Source organism: Eutrigla gurnardus (assembly GCF_963514095.1).
Source record: "Eutrigla gurnardus genome assembly, chromosome: 1".
NCBI classification, from domain to species: Eukaryota; Metazoa; Chordata; class Actinopteri; order Perciformes; family Triglidae; genus Eutrigla; species Eutrigla gurnardus.
The window spans coordinates 15,864,673-15,888,688 of NC_139915.1; the positions used below are offsets into that span (position 1 = coordinate 15,864,673).

At 39.9% G+C, this 24,016-nt stretch overlaps 1 protein-coding gene across 1 annotated transcript in view; it reads right to left on the reverse strand.

Moving 5' to 3' along the window:
• LOC311012116 (neural-cadherin) overlaps positions 1–24,016 on the reverse strand; it is a gene marked incomplete at its 5' end in the record, with an annotated part of 428,889 nt that overhangs the window by 289,199 nt on the left and 115,674 nt on the right. The window contains 3 exons of the mRNA XM_084007453.1: positions 4,447–4,651; positions 6,788–7,013; positions 8,439–8,636. Of these exons, the coding sequence (XP_083863579.1) occupies positions 4,447–4,651; positions 6,788–7,013; positions 8,439–8,636 (629 nt within the window). The remainder of the gene's footprint in view (positions 1–4,446; positions 4,652–6,787; positions 7,014–8,438; positions 8,637–24,016) is intronic.

The window sequence follows — 24,016 nt, forward strand, 5'->3', positions numbered from 1 at the left end:
CGCACAAACACACACACACACACACACACACGTGGTGAGTGGTGTGCAAATACCACTGGTATTAAATCCTAGTAAGTAAAATTAAGTTCTGCAATATCAGTTAATCCTTCAGCAAAGATCAGCTTGGAAGCAATGGACAACGAAATAAAATCGGACCATGTCAACTCCCTCAGGTGATTTGTGTGCATTTGCCAATGACTGTGTGTGTGTGTGTGTGTGTGTGTGTGTGTGTGTGTGTGTGTGTGTGTGTGTGTGTCTTAACATGGCAGCTTGCCTGTGTGCCAGTATGATGGGATATGGGAAGGTTTCAGCAAGACATACTGTATGAATGTGTGGCACGTGTGTACAAGGCAGCGGAAAAGCAAGAGAGAGGGGCAATAAAGCAAGACACACACACACATACACTTGGCAGCTGCAGGCAAGTCTCAGGCTGGTTAGGTAACTAATGGCGCCGATGAGCTATAACTCCTGGAGGAAGAAACTTGGAAAATACCTGCAAATTAAAGTCATGCTCAGTGACTTCAGTCAACACAAACACACCGCCGTTGTATGGCACTCCAGCAGACAGACACAGGTTTAAAAAAAGCAGGAAGCATTACACAAATTGAAGCGGTGGCACTACTTCTACAGCAACAACGCTGTAGTTAACTTTAATAAGAGAATGAGGGGGGAATAGAATGCCTTATCATGAGGCGCTGGCTCACAGCATCAACACAAAATGTTTACCAAAAGGAAGCAATTATGATGCATATTAGTGGACAAACTTAAAGTAAGCAGTTGAGCTGTCAGTCATGTACAGCAGCAGTCTCAAATCAAAGCAGTCTTGTAACAGCTGGATTCTAGTTTAAAATCATGCCATTCTCTAGTGGCATGTCTCATGTAGGAGCCGCCAATGAAGGCAGACGCAGAGATGGATTTGTTGAGACTGCGATGTCCACTGTATGGTCACCCTCATTCCTGAACTATTTTGTTTGTTTTTTTGTTTGTTATAGGAGTGAGAAGATGACTGGAGCAGACCTGAACTGGATTAATTAAAAGCCCTGGCCCTAAAACTGAATAATTTTACAAGCACTACCTGAACCGTGGCAACCACCACGGGTACAGAATGCACAAATTCTGATTAATTTTGTATTTGACTTTGGATCCGGGGTGTCTCACACACCACCCTCAGCTGGGTAAGTCAATCTTCACAATCCTGAAGTATCAAAGTAGCAAAACAGAACAGATAGTTACAGTGAAATGTGTCTAGTGTTGCTTCGCTTGCTTTATCTCTTTCCAAAAGTTGGAGCTTTCAAAGACAGCAGACAAAGAACTTTCACAAAGTAATTCTATCTTGTAGTCCATTTCTACATTCCTGTGTGGTGCACAGTTGAGAGGTGAGGGCTTCACAAAGTTTGTATTTACATGTATTTCCTTTTGTGGGAGGAAGAGACTGTCCACTATAAACTCAAAAGTAAAAGACTCATTTATAATTTATTTTCCCCCTGTATTTTTGTATTATTTTCTTTTGTTTGGGTATCTGTTTTCTGTGGAACGATCAGGATTTTGGGGGCTGATCAGCGATCGGCTGATACTGGGTCGATTTGCTTCGTGTAGCATAATTTATTAATTGAACTATTCTGAACAACAATATTTAATAAATGTGCAAAATATGTAATGCATATACTGTATATATATATATGTGAATTAGTGCTGTCAACATTAACGCGTTAATCTTTGCGTTAATTATGTGGGGTGTGTGACATGCAGCAAAGGACCGGCCAGGATTCGTACCAGGGTCGGCTGCGTGTGCATACGCGCGTACATGGCATGCGCTCTAACCACTTGGCCACCTGCGCACCGGCAAGATTTCTTTGATCATATTCACTGAACCCAAGTCTATGCTCCGATAGAACAATCATCCGGTTTTAGAAAGAAATTAAAAAGAGAGTTGTAAAGATTCAAAATCTGACAGAGTGCCCTCGATCTGCCGGACTTGCCAACTGGGACTTTAACATTAAAATTATGTAAAGTATATGTAGATTATTTTTTGAAAGTAGAGATGTGAACAGTATAGAGATTGAACCAGGTGAAGGTGGACTGTGTATCATGCCTTGTTCCTAACACTACAACCACTTAAGATTTGATGTAGCGATTCAGCCTTCCTTTCTCCTCTGTATTGTTCCAATGTGACGTAATGATTGATACCGTAGTGCTGTTCAGGAGGCAGCAGAGAGCACATATAGGGGCTCTCAAGCTATTATAAAGCACATAGAATTTGTAAAAGGTTTACCTTGTCTACAAGATTGGCCTACACAATAACGTTTTCCCACTGTTGATGCACAACACAGCCAGACAAAATGTTGGAGACAGAATACTTTAAATAGTTTTCCAGTACAGAGCCATGTTAATACCTTTAAGCAACTACTACTACACTGGTTTCTTAATGCACTACTTTCAAGAATTGTCTTAGAAGTAAAAAAAATAAAAATAAAATCATGTATCGTTGCATCACAGGCATCATGCTCAGCGGTCAACACAAACCGTATCTATCTGGTGGTGTTACACCACACAGAGGCGGCTGTGGGGGCAGGAGGGTTACAGTGTCAAGAAGGTGCTGGCTTTTCAGTGCTGATGGGACTACATATGAGGATGTTCAAAAAGCTTACCCAGACCCAGAGAGCAAGCATAGGGCTGTGGAGGCTGGCCACCCAGGGCGGGAGTGTGGGCAGATGAGGGCATGTTCCAAATCCCTGCCAGTTTTTTTCTTTCATTCTTTCCATGTTATCACCATTGAATCTAGTAATCATCCTCTTATTCTCCCACTTTTCTCTTTCCCCCCTCTCCATCTTCCTCTTTCCATACAGGCTCTTGGTGTTCTGCAATCCGCAGGGTAACAGAGTGGAGCAGTTGAGGACAGATTGGTTCAGCAGGACATGTTTTAGCCTGAGGTCAGAGTAATGATGGAAACCAGACCAGATGCATCGATGCCTGCAGCAGTCGAGCGCTGTTTTCCCACTTCCTGACATCATGAGGAAGTCACGGGGAATTCCAAAGCACTCATTTCAGATGGACAAGTCTATTTGGGTTGAATGAAGACAATACTCATACTAAAACTGGACATTTAGTTGTTTTTTAGTTTGAGAATATTAACGCACTCTCACCATTAATTTTGGTTAAAGGCATCCCATAACAACCCACGGAGCAGTGTTGAGTTCAAAATGCCTCCCATTAAACAAAAACGAGTTAAATGAGAAAGCCCTCGAACCAAACGATCGTTTTAACTGCAACATTTCTATCAATACAGCAACTGTAAATCAATAAAATTAAAACCAACAACATTTCAGCAGCTTCCTTTTGTTTAGAATGTTTCAAAGCATGATTTTAATTATTACAATGTCTGATTAAATGATACTGAAATTAATTATTAAAGGCATTTGTGTTTTAGATTCTGCATGTTCATTGGGAATTCAAATTGCTTGAAGTGGTTGTTTTATATCAGTCAAGAAGCCAGGTAGGCTACATAAAAAACAATGTTTTTGACTAGGTTCTTAAGTCCTTTTATAAAATAATGACTTTTTTATGTTCTATTCCAGTCACCTGAAGGAGCAAACCACTGTTTTTCCCATGTTTTCAGATTTTAGTTGGTCCATTTAAGGAGCTCGCCACCACATCGTCATCCCACGTCCACGCCGTTCTCGGCGGTTTTACAAAAGTTGATGTTGGAACAACTGGAGCTGCTTGTGCCATTTTGCTACGGTGCATCAAAATCTGTTTTTTCTTTTTTTTTTAATGTTCCAGCGGTGTCGAACTTGTTGAGAGTGTGAACTCGGCTTCCCTCTTTCATTCCTTTCAACCACCTTCTTGAAGAGTCATTAGTTATTTCCATTGTGGGGGGTTTCGGCCATGTCGAGGAGGGCAGTACAGATAGAGTAGCCATCTTGTGTGGGTGTTTTTTGTAGGTGTAGTAGTTAAGTCCCATTAGCATGCTGGGAATGAGTAAATTGGGGTAGCTCTAGACTAGTTGATTTGGTGTGCATTGGTGACAACGTCCCTTATTTAGGCAACACTCTATACTAACCCCTCTCGGCGTGCAGTTTACCCCACCTTGGTTACTTTTCGTTTGTTTTATTTTCTTGATTTGTTTTCATTTGTAAGTATACTCAGTTTATGTTAGTGTATGGTCTTGCTGTTCACCGAGTCTATGCAGGCAAAATAAAATATATATTTTTGTATACTCAGTCTCTGGTTCCAGTTTATCCTGGGTTTACACCGAAAAGTACCTGGTCACACAAGTAAAAGTACAGACGTCATTGCACTCATAGAGGACTTATTCATTTGAGGATATGTCAGATATTGTTGGCAGTGTGCTGATTGTCAAAGACTTGAGCAGGCAACCTTGTAATAACCACAATATTTGAGGTTTGACCATGGTGTCATTGAATTTGACAGTGGAAACACACAAACCTCCGCTGCACTGCTCATGCTGTCCTGGCCTTCGCTGGCTCGCACCAATAGCAAGTAACGATGTTGGTCGCTCTCGTAGTCAATAGGGCGGGTCAGGCTGACTTCAGCAGTGTCCGTTGAGATGGAGAAGAGGCTGCTGGGATTGATGAGAAGGCTGTAGCTGATCGGTTTCTTCTGGAAGGACACAGCAGGTGTGACCAGGAAGCTGGGGAGACATGGAGGAAAGTACACTGTTGACTGAATGTGCAGTAGAGGTGGGGTAGTAGAGAGCAGAGTATACATCTGCATGATAAGCATAGACGTCTTCTGAACATTCTTGTGTGTTAGAGTGGTTTAACATGTAAGGCTCTAGGTCCTGCTTTGTTGTCATACACATCTTTGAAAAAGTAAAACACATAAAAGGGCAACACTAATAATTTTACACACTTTTGAATATTACTACAATAACATTCATAATGGGGCTCCTATGGGATGGAGCAGAGAATGAACGGGACCCCCAACAGCCCCTACCCTACTGGGTATTTCCCTCGAGACAGATGGGCTGTCTCCAGGGATGCACCGGCAGCTGCTGGTCTCAGTCTCTCTGCTTCATAATCAAACAGGGAAGTGCAGGTAAGGAATCTGATGGGGAGAAGACTGCAGGTTGCATCTCTTAACTTTTTGGCAGCTAAAGCTCACTCACACCCGACCATATTGTGTTCCTATAAAACAATACATGCCCAAAAAAAATTATAATAATTTAAGCTCAAAATCCAATATTTTTTAGTACCAACTAATTTCAACCAATAATATGACATCCATCAATCAATGAATCAGCAACTTTGGCACAATGCTAGAGAAGGTTTTGAGCTAATCTTTTGAGTGATGAATTACAATGTTATGTCCCACCTGCCTGTCCTTTTTTTACTCAGAAATACTTTCCCATATGGAAGCTAGAAACTATTGAAATGGCATTTCAGCTCAACTTCAATGTCAAAAATATGTTTAGATTACTGTTTTTAGATTTAACACAACCCAAACGTTACTAACATGTTGTTAAACTGGTCGTGTGCTCCCAAAAACGGCAACACATTTACAGTTTATACAGAAAAACAAATGGCAAGTGTAACATAAATATTGCATATCATGAATCACAATGTTGCATATATCCAAAAATCCAATACAAACACTCCATAATAAATGTCAGCATTTGTAGTGTAGCACATGGCTGTAAAAGTAACTGGAACTTTGATTCGGCGCAAATGGCAATGGCTACACGTTAAGCTATGGTTTGTTAAGTTCCTGTGCTGGAAAAAGTAGCATTGGCAGAGTTGACTACAGTCAAGCAAAGCTCTTGTATACGCAGAACAGACTGGATGCAAATACTGCAGGTAAGCATGAAGAAGAATCAATCATAGTAGAAAAAGAGAGGAGTTGGGTATATAAGTTTTGCAAAACTAAGATTTGACTCGAGTATATCTGTGTACAGCAACATGGACTGTAATAGAGCAAAGAGGGCATGGTACATAATCTGTACAGCAGAGTAAGACTTACTGAGCTGACTAGACTCAAACAGGGCGAGGGACGGGCGTCGTAGTGGATATCAATGTCATATTGTGAAAAATATTTTGATGATATGGCCAATCTATGCAAAAATGACATAATAACTAAACTAATGTATATTCCAACTAACGTCGTTTGTTTGTGCCATTGTGTGACTTTGGTGAATACAGGTATAAAAAGTTGCTGCTTGTTATTTATTAAATGTGCCATCTAACCCTTACACAATTCTCCTGATGAAATATCAACAAGAGGCGGGAATATCTACTTTATTGGTTTGTCAAATGTGTCAGTTAAATAAAAGAAGCTGCAGGCTGATAATGAGACCAATCCAAGGACACCAGTCATATCTGTACCACTTAAGTCAGATCTGAGGCTTTATTTGAATGTGCGATCGTGTGTGTAAGGATGCCCAGGCCTACAGAGTTTAACATGAAGGCATGCAGGCCAGAAGGACATTATATCAATCACACACACTAGGTGTGCATGTGTGTGTGTGTGTGTTTGTGTGTGTGTGTGTGTGTGTGTGTGTGTGTGTGTGTGTGTGTGTGTGTGTGTAAATCAATACTTGAAGGCATTGCTTTTACTCGTGTGCTGCATATCATCAATTTAGCAGACAGAACAGCAGAAAGGACTATGATGTACGTGTGCACAACAAATCATCTGAGTGGATATCAAAAATGTACGTGTGCACAGATGTGTGTGAATCTGCAAGGTATATAAACCCTTCACGTGGACGTCTAGTGGAACATTTCATTAAGTTTTTTTTTTTCCAGCCCTGTGTGTGCATATATAAACTCACGGCTGTCCTTCAGGTGTGTTTTCCGGGATGGCGATGGTGAAGGAGGCGTTGGTGAACTGTGGTGGCCGGGCTCCAGCCACCACGGAGACGACGACAGGGGCACTGCGGCTGCCCAGCCGGTCAGCGGCCACCACCGTCAGCAGGTACTCCCTATCCTGCTGCAGGGGAAGGCCAGTAGTTCGTACCTGGCCATTCTTTCTGTCTACTTCAAAACGACCGTCGCCACCTAGAGGCAGGAGCAATATGCTGATTGAAGGATCATTTCCATACCCATCACTCGTTTCCCAGTTCAAAATGAAGGACACTTTTTTTTTTTTACAAAAATGCCATAATCTGCATGTCTCTTAATGCAACATTGTACACCATTGTTTGATTTGTTTGACAAATTGTATGTGTAATAGATAACCCAATAATTTGGCAAAGCAAATAATACCTTAAGAAGTCATTTGATATGCTGAGAACACTGAAAGCTAAGATGTTTTAAAAATAGCTGTAGATGTAATTATATCACATATTTTAGCAGAATAGTGGTAGTGTTTCTCAGTGCAGATAAACTACATAAGATGCAAATCAGTCTGTCCGAATTGAAGCTGGGCTGATCGTGAAGCTTTCCCTTTCAGACTTCTTTCTTTGTTTTCATGTTGAGAAGGCTGTCGGTATAAAAGGAAGGAGCAGCAGGACACATAACAGCCTGCCGTGGCCACAACTCGGCAAAGGACTACAGGGCAAGAGGCTGTGTAAACACTGCTGCCTTCAAGAGCTGTCAGAAATGTTGTAAATGTAAGCTGAGCATGTGCCAATAGAGTGCGAGATATGACTGGACAGTCAGTTTTCCAAGTTATTGAGATGTGAAATGCAAAGTGCAGACAGACAGAAACGGGGATGAAACAACTCATGAGCCGACAGTCACATAACAGGGTAAGATAAGACTTTCATAAATGTAATGTAGTCATTATGTGTGACTGTGTGATAGAGGGCATTCTATTATCACACCCAAACCTGCATTCACAAAAGTAATGAAACAGACATCGATTCAAAAGACTGAAAAGTGTCGTCTAGATATCAATGTTTATGTTTTTCTTTTAATTTGTATTTCTGTCCCATTCCTGTCATCCTCATGGGTAAAATTGAAAGTTGGAAAATTGGAATCATTGCATGGCAAACAATAAGAAAAGCAATTATTTTTCTGTAGTGGAGGAATGAATTAAATTACATTGGAAAATAACTATGTGCAAAGATATTTACAGACTCAGTAAAAGGCTCAAGTTTCAAGGAGCAACAGAAACAGACTTCATTCTGCATAATGAAAAAAAATTAGATGTATGGACAATAGTACCAACATATGTACCAACTTCAGTATGATTAATAATAAACTATAGACATGTGAATGCCGTGTCCCGTGAAGCCTGTAGGCTACTAAACCAGTATATACACGTAAACCCCTCATGTCAGAGAGACTATTTTGTTGTAAACATTTTACTTCTCATAGCAGAAAAAGTGCAGAATTTTATTTTATGTTTCACAGTGTGACACTGGACACTCACCTCTACCTGAACCTTTTAGGTAAGGAGTTAGGAGAAATAATTTCAACAATAATGGTTCTTTCAAATAAATGTTAAATGAGAGGGTATGCAGGAGGAAACCAACCTACCGTCAGACAGGAAGTACTCCACCTCACCGTTGTTGCCTTCATCCCCATCCTGAGCGAGGAGCTTGTAGACCAGCGAGCCTGCAGGGGCATCAGAGGAAACCACAGCGAGGTAGGGAGCAGGAACCATGATCCATTCTGGGATATTGTCATTTACATCCGTCACAGTCATCTCCACTCTGACCAAGTACCAGTCTGGACCTGAAGAGGATACAACAGAGAAGAAGGCAGTTTAGACAGGGAGAGACCTTGTTTGGTAGGGTCGTTTAACAGTAACTCCAAATTATTTTAAAGAAATGTTTCAAGGAACGCAACATTGAAACAGGCTTATTGCTTGGTGAGAAGCAATTTTATGTTTACTGTAAAGCTAGTGAAGCAGACTCCCCCAGCAAGCCTAGTGTTATCTCACACTTTTACAAACACAATGCTGCACACAGAGACGTCACTATGATTTAAAGACAGGGGGGCTTAACCCCCAGGAGAAGCATCTTATTAGTACTGTATTAGAACTACAACCAGTGAGGAAGTCAAGCTCATAACAAGTTAAAAGCAACAGACATTGTCTTCTTCCATTCTTAGTTACTGTCGTGTTAACTTTTAGACACATTAAAGCTGCATGCTTAGAACAGGATTATGTAAATGTGTCTTAAAGTGATACCGTATCTAATTCCATTAGATAAGGTGCAGGTCTAAAGAATGTACTTTAATTACAGCAATTACTGTCCTGTAGATTGGTTCAATCAATTCATTGGTTCCTGTCATAAAGTATACAGGATAAACCTAAAAGACTGATTTTAAAGGTCACAGTGAAATCTGACAACATAAATATGAACTTTACCCAAACAACTGTTTTGTATGTATTTATTCTGTATTTATTCCTGCCAAATAAGATAGTGTCTGTAAAAAAACAACAAAAAACAAATAGGTTTTACAGAAATGCTTCTTCCTAAAGTATATTCTTTCTACAAACTATGATGCTATAATCCTAAAACTCTATGTATACCCTTTCATCTGTATGAGATTATTCTGAAAATAAGGAGAGCAAATTTTTGGGAACAACAATTTAGGGTAACTCCAGCCCCCTTAAAATAGGCCTAAAAACGTCACTGGCTGCATTCAGTAACATTGTGTCATAATATGTTTGTGAAACTGGTAAAGGTCAGCAGAAACAGTTGGGGTTTCAAATCGGGCTGTCCCAATATCACCGTATGGATAACAGTGAATAAAATATCAATAACATATTCAGCATTTGACTGATGAAATTATTATTATTATTATTATTCATTATTTTTGGCCAATTGTCTAGTGACAATATTATATTTTGACAGTCCAAGATTCCACAAATTCACTACTGTGTCTTTATTCCTGTTCCTTTTGTAATGTCTGATTATATTGTCTCAAATACCCCCGTCACACTAGTGTTGTAGTCAAGACCGCATCAACCGAGACCAAGACATTACCGAGACCAGAGAGTGCCGAGACCGAGACAAGACCAAGACTTTTAGAGGTTGAGACCGAGACAAGACCAAGACTTTTAGAGGTCGAGACCGAGACAAGACCAAGACCATATAGATCAAAGGAAAAACAACAAAATGGGAGTTTTTTAAAAATAAATTTAATTTAAGTTTGCTCTTAAATAAATGCAACAACAAAAACAATCTTTGTGCTGTTGTTTTCATAGCAGCACAATGAATGAAATAAATCTCAAGTCATAGGCTGTGTCCGAAATCACTCCCTACTCCCTATATAGTGCACTATATAGGGAGTTCGCCATTTTGTAGGGGTGTCCGAATGTGTAGTGAGCATTACTATTCCCTATATAGTGCACTCAAAGTTTCCCACAATGCATCGTGAAAAGTAGTGTACAGCCGATGGTCACTAGCCGAGCAAATTTTACCATCATGCATTGCGCTGAAAGACAAATCGCGAAGGGACGAGAGGAGAGAGAGCAGGAAAAAGCGGAGGAAATATGAATAATCGTACAATAATAAATGTTAATATTTAATATATGTATTGCAGAGCAGATCAAGACGACACAAACGGCCAAAGTGTGATGTTTTCCTTTATTTACTTTAAAAAAAACGCAATATATATTAATTATTTATATATGACTTTGGGCGAGCGGCGGCGGCCGGCGCCCGGCGACAGGCTGCAGGGGCCGGCGACAGTTGGCGCTGGCCGGCGGCGGTGGTGGCCGCGGCGGCCGGTGATAGGCGGCGGTTGGCGGCGACAGTTGGCGGTGGCCGTGGCGGCCGGCCGGCCGGCGATAAGCTGCAGTGGCCGGCGACAGGCTGCGGTGGCTGGCCGGCCGACGAGAGGCGGCGGCGGGGTATTCGTCCGTCAAAAACCGTCACTCAAACCAAAGCGCCGTATGACAGTCTGAACACTATAAAGATGCGGAGATGAGGGACAGATTGTGGCGAGCGATCGCCGAGGAGTTTGGGATCGGGGACGGACTGCAGCCTGTTCAGGTCTGGTGGATCGCGGAGATGTGGGGTGCCGGTAGTGCTGCAACCTGGTCCTGAAGTCCACCTGGACCCGATCGGGATCGTTGAAAATAAAAATAGCAGTGAGGACGATGTAGTGATCGTCTCATTATTGAAAATTATTTTTTTCTCAAGAAATGAGACGGCCACGGAATCCCCTTATTGCTGGAGGACTCGTTCTTTTGGTTTTGTAAATTTTCGCAACGAATATGTAGCTATTAAAAAATAATTATCCTGGTAATTTCTCTGCGTGAGCGGAATCTGACACGTATTAATTATGCGTCAGGACAGGAAAAAAACTCTTATCAGTAAAGCATGGACAAAAAGCCTATCAGCAATGGTCTCGACCGGTCTCGTTCAAAAAACCCGAGGCCGCCCGGTCCGAGACCGAGACAAGACCGAGTAAAAATGCCGTCGATACCAAGACGAGACCAAGAACCTAAAAAAATGGTCTCGAGACCGGTCTCGAGACCAAGACCGATCTCGAGTACTACAACACTACGTCACACACAGACACACCGATGACTTGCAGACAATTTTGACAAAATAATTTATTTAATATTGATTGCTACATTAACTTTCACTCTAGTTTTAAAAGTCTAAGAATTTCTTGTTTGCCTTTTTGGTTTTTGAGAGTTAATTGTCTCTGTGTAAAGCAGAACTCGGTTCTTCTCTGTCAGCCCAACAGTTCTTCAAGCAGAGCAAACCATGTGACAACCAGCCAGCAATAGTCTACTGTTTCACTCCAACCTGCTGTGCGGCCCAGGAACATATTCCAGCAGCCGGGAAAGACAAGCCGGCTGAGGTAGAAGCACTGCCAGCTCAAAAATAAAAAAGGCTGTAAAAATGTATGTAAACAAACAAGTGCCAACAAGAAGAGGACGAGAGCTGTTTTCACAGGTCTAAAACCTACTGTTGTGCATGTACTACATATTTGTCAGGTAGGCATCTCTGACAAGTAATAAGTAAAAGTCATATTTTCCTGTAGACAACCAATGTTTAAGGTTCTCTGTAGGCTTTCCGTAGCATTAATATAGCACCAACACCTGTTAGCCATGTACATACTGTATATAGAGGGGGGTGTATACCTGGGCAGACCAAAAAAGGAACTTTCCCTCTGTGTGTGTTGTAATCTAACCTTCTCTGTGCTTTGATGACCAGCCACTTGTGCATGTTCATACATGTCAGAATGCCCAACTGGCTAGCTCAAGCCCAGCATTCTGTGCTGTGCTCATAAACTGATAACGGCGTCCCCACGATGTCGTCTATGGACAGGTTGATAGCCGTGTAGAGACAAAAGATACTGTATGTGCCAAGTTTTGTATGGAGCACCCTTAAGCAAAGTATAAGTACAGCAAAAGAGGTGTTTATACATATGACAATAAATCTGTGGCATGATTTTCCATTCATTTCAAGATTTGTTTTGGTTGCCCAAATACAAATACCAAAAATAATCAATGAGAAAATGGAAATAGAATCCAGTATTTGTCATTTGTCATCCAGTAATTGTCCTCTCAATCGTTCTTCCTTTTTATACTGGTTTCTATTCAACTGCCATCTCCCTGTATTTCCTTCCTGAATGTCACGAAGACAACAGCCAACGGAAATATGATCAAGAAGAAAGTGAGAGGAGAGGAGACCATCTCTGAATCTGAACGAATAATTATCATCAGTGCTGCACAGATCTGCACCAGCCATAAACAGCAATCACATTCATACTGGTAAAATACACTAAGGTCTCACACAGTCCTTATCTCACACACACACACACACACACACACACACACACACAGAGAGAGAGAGAGATGCCACACAGCAGAGTTCACTGATCGCAGCATGGGAGCAGAGGACTGCTTCCTGGCAGATGAATCGCTCTCTGGTGTGTAGCTGATTAAAAAAAAGTGGGATTCTTATTTTGCATACATAACAAAATGGTGTCACCGCAATTCTGCTGCATTTATTTTCTGATTGATGATCAACAAGTTCTGGTGAATAATCTTCATCGTATTAGAATTGCAAACGCAGGTAGTGAGAGGAAAAGACACATTTTGTCTGAGAGTAAAATCATATAAGGTGGACAGAAAGTAGGAGGGGGATTGAAGTCCTCTTCAGGGACAAAACCATCAGTGAGGGAAGTGGCAGTTATAGTATCTTTCACTCGGCAATACAAATTAAAAATAATTAAAATGTTAAGCTGTCTAACATAATTACAGATGAATATGGTTACTATCAACAGGCAGTGCACAAAGACTTTATTTACCGTTACCGTGGTGAGTCTGTGTACAAAATACAGTTTGCATGGTGATACAGTGTGCAATTCTGACTGTACCAAATATTTTAAGAGCATCATTCATAATGTTCACATGCAAATTCTAAATCAACTTTCAAATGCTATGTAGCTTTATTTTAATTGTTTGTGTTAAGCTTAGTCTTAGTATCATACTATTTGTAGAATTAGGTTCCAGTGGTGGCTACGTTGGATCGTGTCCTACTTGTGTGATCCAAATAACTCCATAGCATTTTAAAGTGCAAAAGTCAAAATAAAAAAATAAAAAAGATAAGCATTTTCATTTCCCAAATGCAGTGCTTTAACTATAGAACGCTTGAGAGTTCAGGCAGCAATCCCTGCTGAACATGTATCCTGTCTGGACGGAGTCGATGGTTGTTCCTGATCAGACTCTGATCATTCAGTGTGTGTAACAGACTCCAGTGTGTTGGAGCCAGTGCTCTGTTCTTCATGGTGGTGTGCTGGGGTCAAGGCAAGAGCTCAGTGGGCTCAACACACTGTTAAGGAAGGCCAGCAAGGTGATCAAGTTGGAAGTGAACAGTGTGAAGGCAGTGCATGTAGCAGCCTCCAGGTATGAAAGGGGAAGCCAATGCAGAAGTGCCTTTAACTTCTGGGGGCGACTTCTCTGGTTGGGTTGTGAACATCAGATTGCATACAAGTATATGAGAAAAATGACCCTACTTCTCACTTGATTTATTATCTCAGTAAACATTGTGAATATGCGTTTATGGTCTCAATCTCTAGTTTCAAGTCTTCTATATACAGTGTGACATTTATTTTGTCAATTATGGTCAATTTAGAGTCAAATCATCTTATAAATGTGTGTTTTTCAGTGGAGGAAAGTTCTTCAACAGTTTTGGCTGCCTAAAAATATCTTATTAATCATTCGGCTGTACTTGTGCTCCACCCTCTCATGTCACTTTCGGTTTTAGAAAAAACAAGATGGCGATGGCAAAAAAGGAAGGAGCGACACAATCAGATCCATCTTGGATAACCCTTTTCAGCTTCTGCAGATTGGTAGCTTATTGTACAGAGAAGGATGAAGGGGATCTTTGAGGCTAATTTCCTATTTGTAATATAGGGATGTATCCAAAATGATTTGACATGACTTTTTTTAGGCCTGTAGTTCTTGTTCTGCTGTTCTGTATAAGTGTGTTCATTAAGAAGGCAACAAAACAGAAAGATGCTGCTGCAAAAAGCTAACAATTCTAAAACATGGATGCTTCACACACATCTACAGCCTGACAGCACAGACATATAAAATCACCATAGTTTCAACATGCAACCAAGATTAGTGTCACTAATAACCTATTCAACCAAATGGTTTCTGGGTTATAACATTACAATGTCACAGTGAAGCTGACTTTGACCTGTACATATACAGTACAATGTAATTTCTTCATCATTTTATCACAGTGACATGACCTTTGGCTACCAACATTTAATAAGTTCATCCTGATATTTCAGGCTTAGAGAATGGGATGGACGGATGGACAACCCGGAAATGTAATGCCTCCGACTACAGCTGTTGTCAGCACGGAGGCACAAGATAAGAGTTGAGTGTCACATGAAACGGATCACCAGAGAACCCTGTGGTTGTTATAGAAACAGAAGAATGAAAAGTGGAAGACAGAAGCATTAAGAAGAGAAAGAAAATAAGGAAACAACAAGCGAGCAATTGCATAAATCAATGGCATTAGAGAAGAGAGGGAAGAAGGGAGCGTTCGAAAGAAAAGCATAAGCGCACATCAAAAGAACACACAAGAGCAAATTAACTAGCCACAAACTACAAAAAAATATAGCACCGACTCTAGGGTTCAACCAACATATTTGTTGATGATCTCTCTCTATCTCTTTCTGTATCTCCCCATGTCTCTGTCTCCCTTCCTCCCTCCCTGTGGTCATAACAAATCCAGAATTAATTGGCAAAAGGACAATGCAGCTTTGGGGAAGAAGGGGCAGCATTACCCAGATAATAAATCACTGGGCTAATATACAGAGCACTATGCCAAAATGCATCATACATACACACACACACACACATGTATGCACACACACGCATGCGTGCACACACTCCTGTCTCACTAATAACTATCATCAGTGGATTAGTGGCTAATAAAGGACCATAGGGAGATACAGCTTGGTGCTATAGCCATTCCTCACACTAATACATCTCACTGGATCTAATGATACGTTGCAATCCCTAGAAAAAGTGGGACCTGCAATTACTAATAATGCTACAGATGGCATTGCCATGCACACCAACCTCACTTTGCCAAAGGTTGCAAGTCCAAGCATTGCTACATATTCATTAAAGATGATACAAATATATATTTTTCCACTTACAGCAAAATTGACAAGGTTAATTCAACACCAATAGAGTTGAATTCAACTTCACTTTCTTCAAATTCAAGTGTCTATGGTCCACAATACAGAGTTAAAACTACACTTTTAATAGTGATAAATATGTTATGCTTAGCGTTGCAGTAACTCTCAATAGTTTTATTTAACACTGATAAACTCAGGTCAGTGTTGAATTTACATTAGTTTGTACTGTTAAAAGTGAACACAATCTGTATATGCTTTTGTAACACTAAATAGCGTTTCCATATCAACACTATGATATATGTAAAATGTAACTCTTGATAGAGTTGATTTATTTAAAAACACTGGAGGGAGACAATTTAAAATTGCAAATTCCACTCAATTTAAAATATTAAAAGAAGAAAAAATAATCCTAATAAAACTATTAGAATGAATAATTGGAGTTCAAGTGAAACATTATTTTCAAATAATACACATGCAGCGGTTTACAACAAAGGACTGGAATGAACAACCAGTCCTTAAAGCTATGGTCTACGATTTGCCTCAGCCTCTGAACCCTGAACCCTGAAAAAGAAAAGGGGTCTTGATGCAACCGACCCAGAAAATTAACAATACAAAAACATGCAATGCACACAGTATTTACATTAATTTGCCCACCCACTTATCGCATGCAGCTAATAACATATGCGTCACATGGTGAGCTGATCATCTAACTAGCTAGCTCGCTACCAGCATAAATCAAAACTACTGGGTAGATATTTTTAATAAATAGACAGATTGCCTTAGATTAACTAACAGACAGACTGGTCAGAGATCAAAATCCTTTTTTTCTGGGTACATGTGCGGGTGCAAGATCGGACCAAAATAAATCCAACATTGAATGCTGCTACAAGATCTTTTTTTATGACAGTTCAAATATGAGGACATTGTGCTATAATGTAATTTGAGCTGGATTTCCCATTAAATCTGGTTTAGTACAATAACTTAAAATCCCACCTGGTCATAGTCAGTGTCATCCTGAACAAGGTGACATTGGACATTTCAGCAAAAACTCTTATGGTAAGATTTATTTTAAGTTTAGTTGGAAGTTGAGACAAATTGAGAACATTTTCAGCGTGATACAACATAACTTGAGCTGAACTTCCCCGTACAGTAATACGCAGTGAAATTTATTCAGAGGAACATTTTTAGCCAAGCTTATATGGGAATTTTCCTTCCATCATATTAGGACTTCATATTAGCACCATGATGTGTCATAAAATATTTCTCTAATTCCAAGCCTTTCTCCATCCTGTTTGGCAACTCCAAATACCGGTACCGTAACAGCATGAATGACTGCACATTACAACCCAAGTGGCTGTTGGTAGTGATGTCCAAATGAAGCTTCGTGAAGCATTTTCTTTATTTTCTGAGCCCAATAGATGGCACTCTCTGTTCAACAAAGGGTTGAAAGCAATGGAAATATATCGGCCTTCAACCCTTTGTTGAACAGAGAGCGCCATCTATTGGGCTCAGAAAGAAAATGCTTCACGAAGCTTCATTTGGACATCACTAGCTGTTGGTGTTGCTGTCTTGTCTGTCCATGTGCTGTCAATGCTATGTTTGCACACCAATGTCACATTTTATGTGCAGTACTGTGCATATTTACGTAATATTTCTAATTGTGATAGTATATACATTAAATGATAGCCTTTAACATATTAAGTGTGTTATTATGTCTGACAAATAAAAAGTAACCAATACTCAGATTGGAGAAACTGGAACTGGCAATAAATACATATATTAGTAGTATTATTATAATATATCTGATCTGTTTATCCCCTTCAGTGCAGCTAAAAACACTTGACTTAAGTGGAGTCTTTAGGTCAAGAAATAATGAGGATTGAAACATTTGGATTCTACTTTTGAGATAAATTAGCACGCTCAGTACCACAGAAAGCTCAAAGAGGCTATCATACATCATGACCTTGGTCTCATTCATGGTGTCTATTCATGATTTGTTTACACCTGGATGTGTCTCTACTTAATGTGGAACTTTTCATCCTGGAGACAGAGTTGCTATTGAGAGCTTATATGGTATAAATTAATGACAAGTAACACTGTTAAATATGTCACCGTGAAACTACACTGCACCATCAATTAAGTTTTGAGGGAAATTGATTTGCTCCCAGATTACAGTCGCAGTTTTGAACTGTTTGAAACTTGCTGTTAACATTGTTAATTGAAACAAAACCCATCCATCCATCCATCGTCTACCACTTATCCTGCATTCAGGGTCGCGGGGGGGCTGGAGCCGATCCCAGCTATCTTTGGGCGAAGGCAGTGTACACCCTGGACAGGACGCCAGTCTATCGCAGGGCTGACATGTAGAGACAAACAACCATTCATACTCACATTCACACCTACGGGCAATTTAGAGTGATCAATTAACCTGTCCCCATCCTGCATGTCTTTGGACTGTGGGAGGAAGCTGGAGAACCCAGAGAGAACCCACGCTTACACGGGGAGGACATGCAAACTCCACACAGAAGGAACCCGGGCCCGACCTGGGATTCGAACCTGCAACCCTCTTGCTGTGAGGCGACAGCGCTACCCACTACACCACCGTGCAGCCCTGGAACAAAACCAAAATGCAAAAAAGTGCTTGGTTAGTTGCAGGCAACACAACTACTACTTGGTTATGTATAGTCAAGGAATGATTCACAATGCCGTTTCTGTATGGGAAAGTCATTTTTAGGAGACGGCATTTTGTTCTTCGTGTACAAATATTTTATTGTAGGGGGGCAAATCCTCCCTACAATATAGCATCTTTGTAAAGAGGACTTTCAAAACCCTTAAAGCAAGAAAGATCGTCCGACTGTTCTGAATCAAGCTTTTGTAGCAGGCGATTCCAGACTTTTGAATGGTAAGTGACCTTTCTTATTAAAAAAGCTCCTCTTCATATTTATGCAGCTCTAAGAACAATTATGAATTTGCACTTTTATATTTGCATTAGTTTGACATTGATAAACTTCAAAATAGAAAATACCTCAGCTGTTCAGTTATACTGAAGAGATAACAATGGAATACTAGATGGCCTTAAGTTCAACCAGTTGGCTTCTGTTTCTGAAAAGTCACAACATGAATATTATTGTGTAGAGAACCTGCTATTTTAATGGCTGTGTTATTTCATTTGTATCTACATCTACATTTAAATCTTTACATTTCATTACCATTATTATTATGGAATGGAAATTCACCACGATCAACCCTTTGTTATGATAAAATCCCATATCGTTCCATTCCAAAATCAGCTTATGTATCCTACACAGACAGACAGATAGGCACAGCTTTACTGTCTCGCCTATGGGTGATGTCTGTTGATCAGTCCTCAGCGACAGGGCATGTTTGCATTTCTTTACTTGATCTTTGATCAAGCAGACAGACACTCAAGTCCCCAGCTATTTGATCTGACAGTGACTACCTGCCGCATCTTGCCCAATAATGCGGACTGTCTCTTGCACAGCAACTGCAGTAATAAAAGAAACAGACAAACCAGTATTTTCTAGCTTGCAACATCAGTTATTACACCCGTTAAATCTTAAAACTTGCAATTCAGGTTTCATTGAGGTGGAACACATGCAGTGTCCAAAATGAACATGTTGACTCATCAGGGGACTGGTAGACAAAAAACCACTGGCCAAGCATATTTCTCACTGGCTAAAATAACAAATTGCCCTTTTCTGTCACATATGCATCAGTGCAATTCATATAAGATTGAATACAAAGAGTCCTCTTTTGTCTGCATTTACTTCTCCTTTTGGTCATTGTGGTTTTAAAGGTTGCCTTACTCCTTGTACGCCACATGATGGCTAAATAGCCCAAATGTGTGTTCACTTCACATGTTCAATTTTGTGTTTATTTGCGTCACTCGTACTAAACACACCAGATAGGAGGCGGGACTTACCTCCAACATTCATGACGGGAATTACTACTATTGCTGCTTTATGTTGTGAAGTCCCAGATATGCAGGAAGCTAAACCCCATCTTGTCTGAGTTTATAACATCATCTAGGGATGCTTGGTGGATTTCACTGAGCTGAATTCACTGTATCTAACGGTAACCCAAAATAAACTATTTTTGTTGTGATTTCATTGCAGTAAACGTATAAATAAGTACAAAGTAACGACACAATGATGTGATTTGTAAAAAGTCTAAAGTCATTGTTTATGTCTGGAAGACGACAAGCAAAGAACTTTTATTACCCTTGTTTCCTGAATCGAGTTCGGATCGATCAGAGCTAGGATAGGCTAAGATTATAGCTGCTGCTTTAACACATAAAATGAGTTTACGTAGACATAAATACAGCAGCGACCTTGTTGTCTGTACCATAGGCAGTCTGTGGTTTATACACATAGTTTTGACTATAGTAGAGCTCTGGGTGACCACAGAACACTACAATATTGTTGTCTCCATTTCTGATCTAGTAATGACAGGAAGAGAATCTTCTTTGTCACAGCGTCACATGACTTTTCTCACTCAAATCAATTTTAACTTGCGCAAATAAGGGGACCACTTAGGGGATTTCGCTTATTCGCCTCATTCATGTCATGTTATTCATGTCATTTGTGACAGCTGATGCAAATTTGTGTCTATCCCAGCCCTGTGAAAAATATGCTTTGCATTTGGTGTGAACGCCCCTTAATAGTACTTTAGTTGAGTAGGCCACGGAACTAGGTCATTTTCAGCCGTGTGTTTGTGTGTGCCTGGAGAGACTCTTTGAACATCCAGGACCTTCTGAGATATTTTCCCTCTTGGCAAGGTGTTAATTTCAGACTTTGACCACATGTCTTATAGGCTCATCGATGCTGATAAAGTACAGTAGTGTTGTTGCTTTCATGGACAATGTGAAGCACAATTTTATTCCTGTGCCATCTTTGCCCTTTCCTTGAAAATAAGTAACACTTTCATAACTAACACTATGTAAGGACGCTCCATACGGCAATGTGAACGCTGCCACAGATGAACAGCAGCTGTGTTGCCGTGGGGTAGATCCAGTTGTATAACTTCACTTATCTCATGATAAATACGTAGTTTGCTTCATATGACTGCCAATCTTACAGTCTTGTGCTTTTTTATATATCGATACTTTTAAACTTAGTGTATTCTTAGTTTGGTTGTGCATTTCTGGCTCAATCGTAGCTCTTACGTCCACTGGAAGTGTTTCAAATGCAGCACATCTTACATAGAGGGAGAGTGGGCATCAAAGGAGAACCTTGTTGTCTTTACAAGTGTAAGCCGCCTGTCAAACTTTCTTTTGCCAGTCAGTCAGCGAGGGAAACAGTTAGATATACAGCTGATAGAAAAAGTGTTTGTTTTTCTCTGCTGGCATGTTTGTGTCATAAAAAAACCCTGCTGCCAATGTGTCTTTATGTGTGGAACATCCCGTTGCACATCTCTATTTCTCTCTCACTGATGTTAGGCCACACACAGCGGGTCCTGACAGTACTGAACGGAGATGACATGTGGGTGTTGGTGGCAGACTGGCAGTTGAATAAAGTCATGTAGCTATTAAGTGCTTTTTGCAGTTTGAATACAGCATCGTAGAAAAAACGTCTGTATTTCAAATGTTAATGTATTCACTATATGTATGTTTGCATTTATTTACGGTATTAAATCAGGTCAGGATTTCTAAATATGCTGGTAAACTGTAATATTGTAACACCAGCCAAAGCTAAGACACGCCTCTACACACCCCTCACCTGCAGCTGATTCAGTACTGCTACGTAGACAAGAACTCAAAAAAGGGATATTCCAAGCTGATCCACAGGTCTTGATATGTCGAGCTCATGCTCTGCTTCAGATCTCTTTTTTAACTGCTACTACATGGCTCTGGTAGCACCGCCAACATTTTGGACTGCAAACTCATCATTTTTGAGGTTTGTCAACTTTTCACTACAAACACTAAAATAGACCTTATTCGTCATCCTAAATGTTGTGTAAATTGCACCACCACCTGAAACCATCATTTACTGTCCTGCTGGCTTCTTGCTTGCTCTTAGCAGCTGTAGTAATGGATATAGCGGCTGTAATTTATCACTTTTATTTTTTAATACATCCATGGGCTGTGTGGTGTGAAGCAGGGGCTCAACCTCCAATATGCTAGTAAGTTTCAGATAGCTTTAGTTAGATGCTCCTCTGCAAAGATGGGGGGAAATGAATAAATAAAGAAATAAATAAGTTAATAATTATAATAGTATGCATATTTATGTTATAACTCAACATAGAGCGTTTTGAAAGAAACATTTAAGATGTAAAAATAGAATAGGAACGATAAAATGTCACTCTATACAGCACTGTAGGTGGCTGTTTTACTGACATCCTTTGAAACATGGTAGTCACCTTCAGTCCAATTAGCTTTCTAATGATCAATGTAGGTTCTTGGCTTCGGACCCCGAATAAAAAATGTGCAGTCCCACTTGAGTACATACTCAGATGGATAATACATGGCCACCAATAACCAGCATTAGTAGATAATGTTCAACTTCCTCAGTAAGCATTACCTGTTGTTGCTAATTTATCCTCCTTGTGTTTTGTCATTTTATTTTGGTGTTTTTTTTTATTTTATTCATGTTCATGCTGGAACAGCAATGCCAGGAAATCATTGTTAAATTGAACCATATGTAAATGTTGTTCTCCTGATATTGTCTATTTCATTATTTAAAAAATCTAAAGAATTTGGGGGATCAAACCATATATACTTATATGGTTATAGTTTATATGATGCATTAGTTGAAAGGCCACTTGTGGATTTGCACTTAAGTGTGCTACAGTGTGCAGATCGCAGAACACTTTTGGAAGACGATTAAGAATTAACAAAATGCTACACTACACAAGTTCCATCTTTCTCAAAGGGCCAACAGATTTGTTTTAACAGATAACTGTGTAAAAGGAGTTTAAGAGAATAATCTGCCTTTGAAAACTAATGGACTGTTCACTGACCTTTTTTTTGTTCAGACAGTCAAGACAGCAACAACAGAGCAGAAAACAGAACAAATGAACCATGACACAGTGAGTACATGCTTTACAGCAATATAAAGTAACAGTGCGGAGGAGAAGAGCAATAGACCAGTCAGATAGAGTGCACATTAAGAGAGACAACAAAAGAGGCAGAACTCACCCTAAATAGCATTTTTCATAATTTCTGACTCTATTTGTCAGTTCTCACGATAAATAGTTAGGATTGTGAGTAAAGCCTTGTGGTCAGGTAGGTTTTCTGGTAGATTCAAGTCATTGCTTTAATAATTACATTTCAAGTAGTTATACATGTTTATTATTAGACAAAGTCGGAGCAGGCAATGTGATACATTGACTCTATAGACATTCTGCCAAGCCTTTTATTCCTGTGAGTTTATCACCAGTCTTGTGTGGCCGCTGTTCAAAATACATTAGCAGAATGCACCATGGCAGTATTGGATTTAAAGGATTCTTGGTTCCATATAATGCTATGTTAATTTGTGTTATTTTTGGATTTATTGGATTAGCCAAAAACAGACATTCCAATCCTGTTATAACTAGTTATATCTGCAAAGGATATCTGTATTTCCCGTTATCGTACTATAACGATATATATGCTGGTATGAAAATATAATTATGTTTGGAAAATTTCAATAGTGCCTAATGCTCACACTATTGGAACAGGTCTTAAAACTTACATTTAGTAATCTATCAATTCAATCTGCTGGACTTTATGTCACGTAAAGCTCCAACCTTCCCATGAGTCTCCCTTATAAGTAAATCATATAAATATCGACTTCTCAGCCATCCAACATTTTACACTGAAACATAATACATTTGCAATATTTATCCATCAAAGTGCAGAATGGCCACAGCCTTTCTGGACTAAGCTCCAGATATTCACTGCCGTTGGGGAACAGTATTCTGTTTTATCAATCCCAGTCAACATGAAAGCTTGTTTTCCGTTTCACTGATTTACAGTGGCAGCTATACAGTAAAATCAACGTACACTTTCCCTTTCAATTAATTATGTTTCTTCAAGGTTAAAGAACATTTAAGACTATGACTAAGACTACGCTGTGCAATTTAACAAAGTGTCTGCATTGCACTTTACGCTCTGCAAACATCAGAGCATCAATCCTTATTCACAAGCTCTAACTTAGAGGATATGTGTAGCAGTTGTAGTGTCATTAATCCATCACACATACAAACAGTTCCGCTCCGGTCCCGCGAGCACCACGAGTCTGAAGCCCAAGCCTGACCCAGAATCCCACTGTGTCCTACACAGTCATCAGTATTTTCAGTCATAAAACGGCTCGATAGCGGCGGGAGATCTGAGTTGAAGACTGAGCGATAATGAGAGGACAATAATAGGACAGCCTATTGATTAAAGTCTACGTCATGTCCACATTGCCTACCTGTGTATATGCTCATGTATCTTTATAGATTTAAAAATTTCATACAGATATGTTATATATATCAGATCA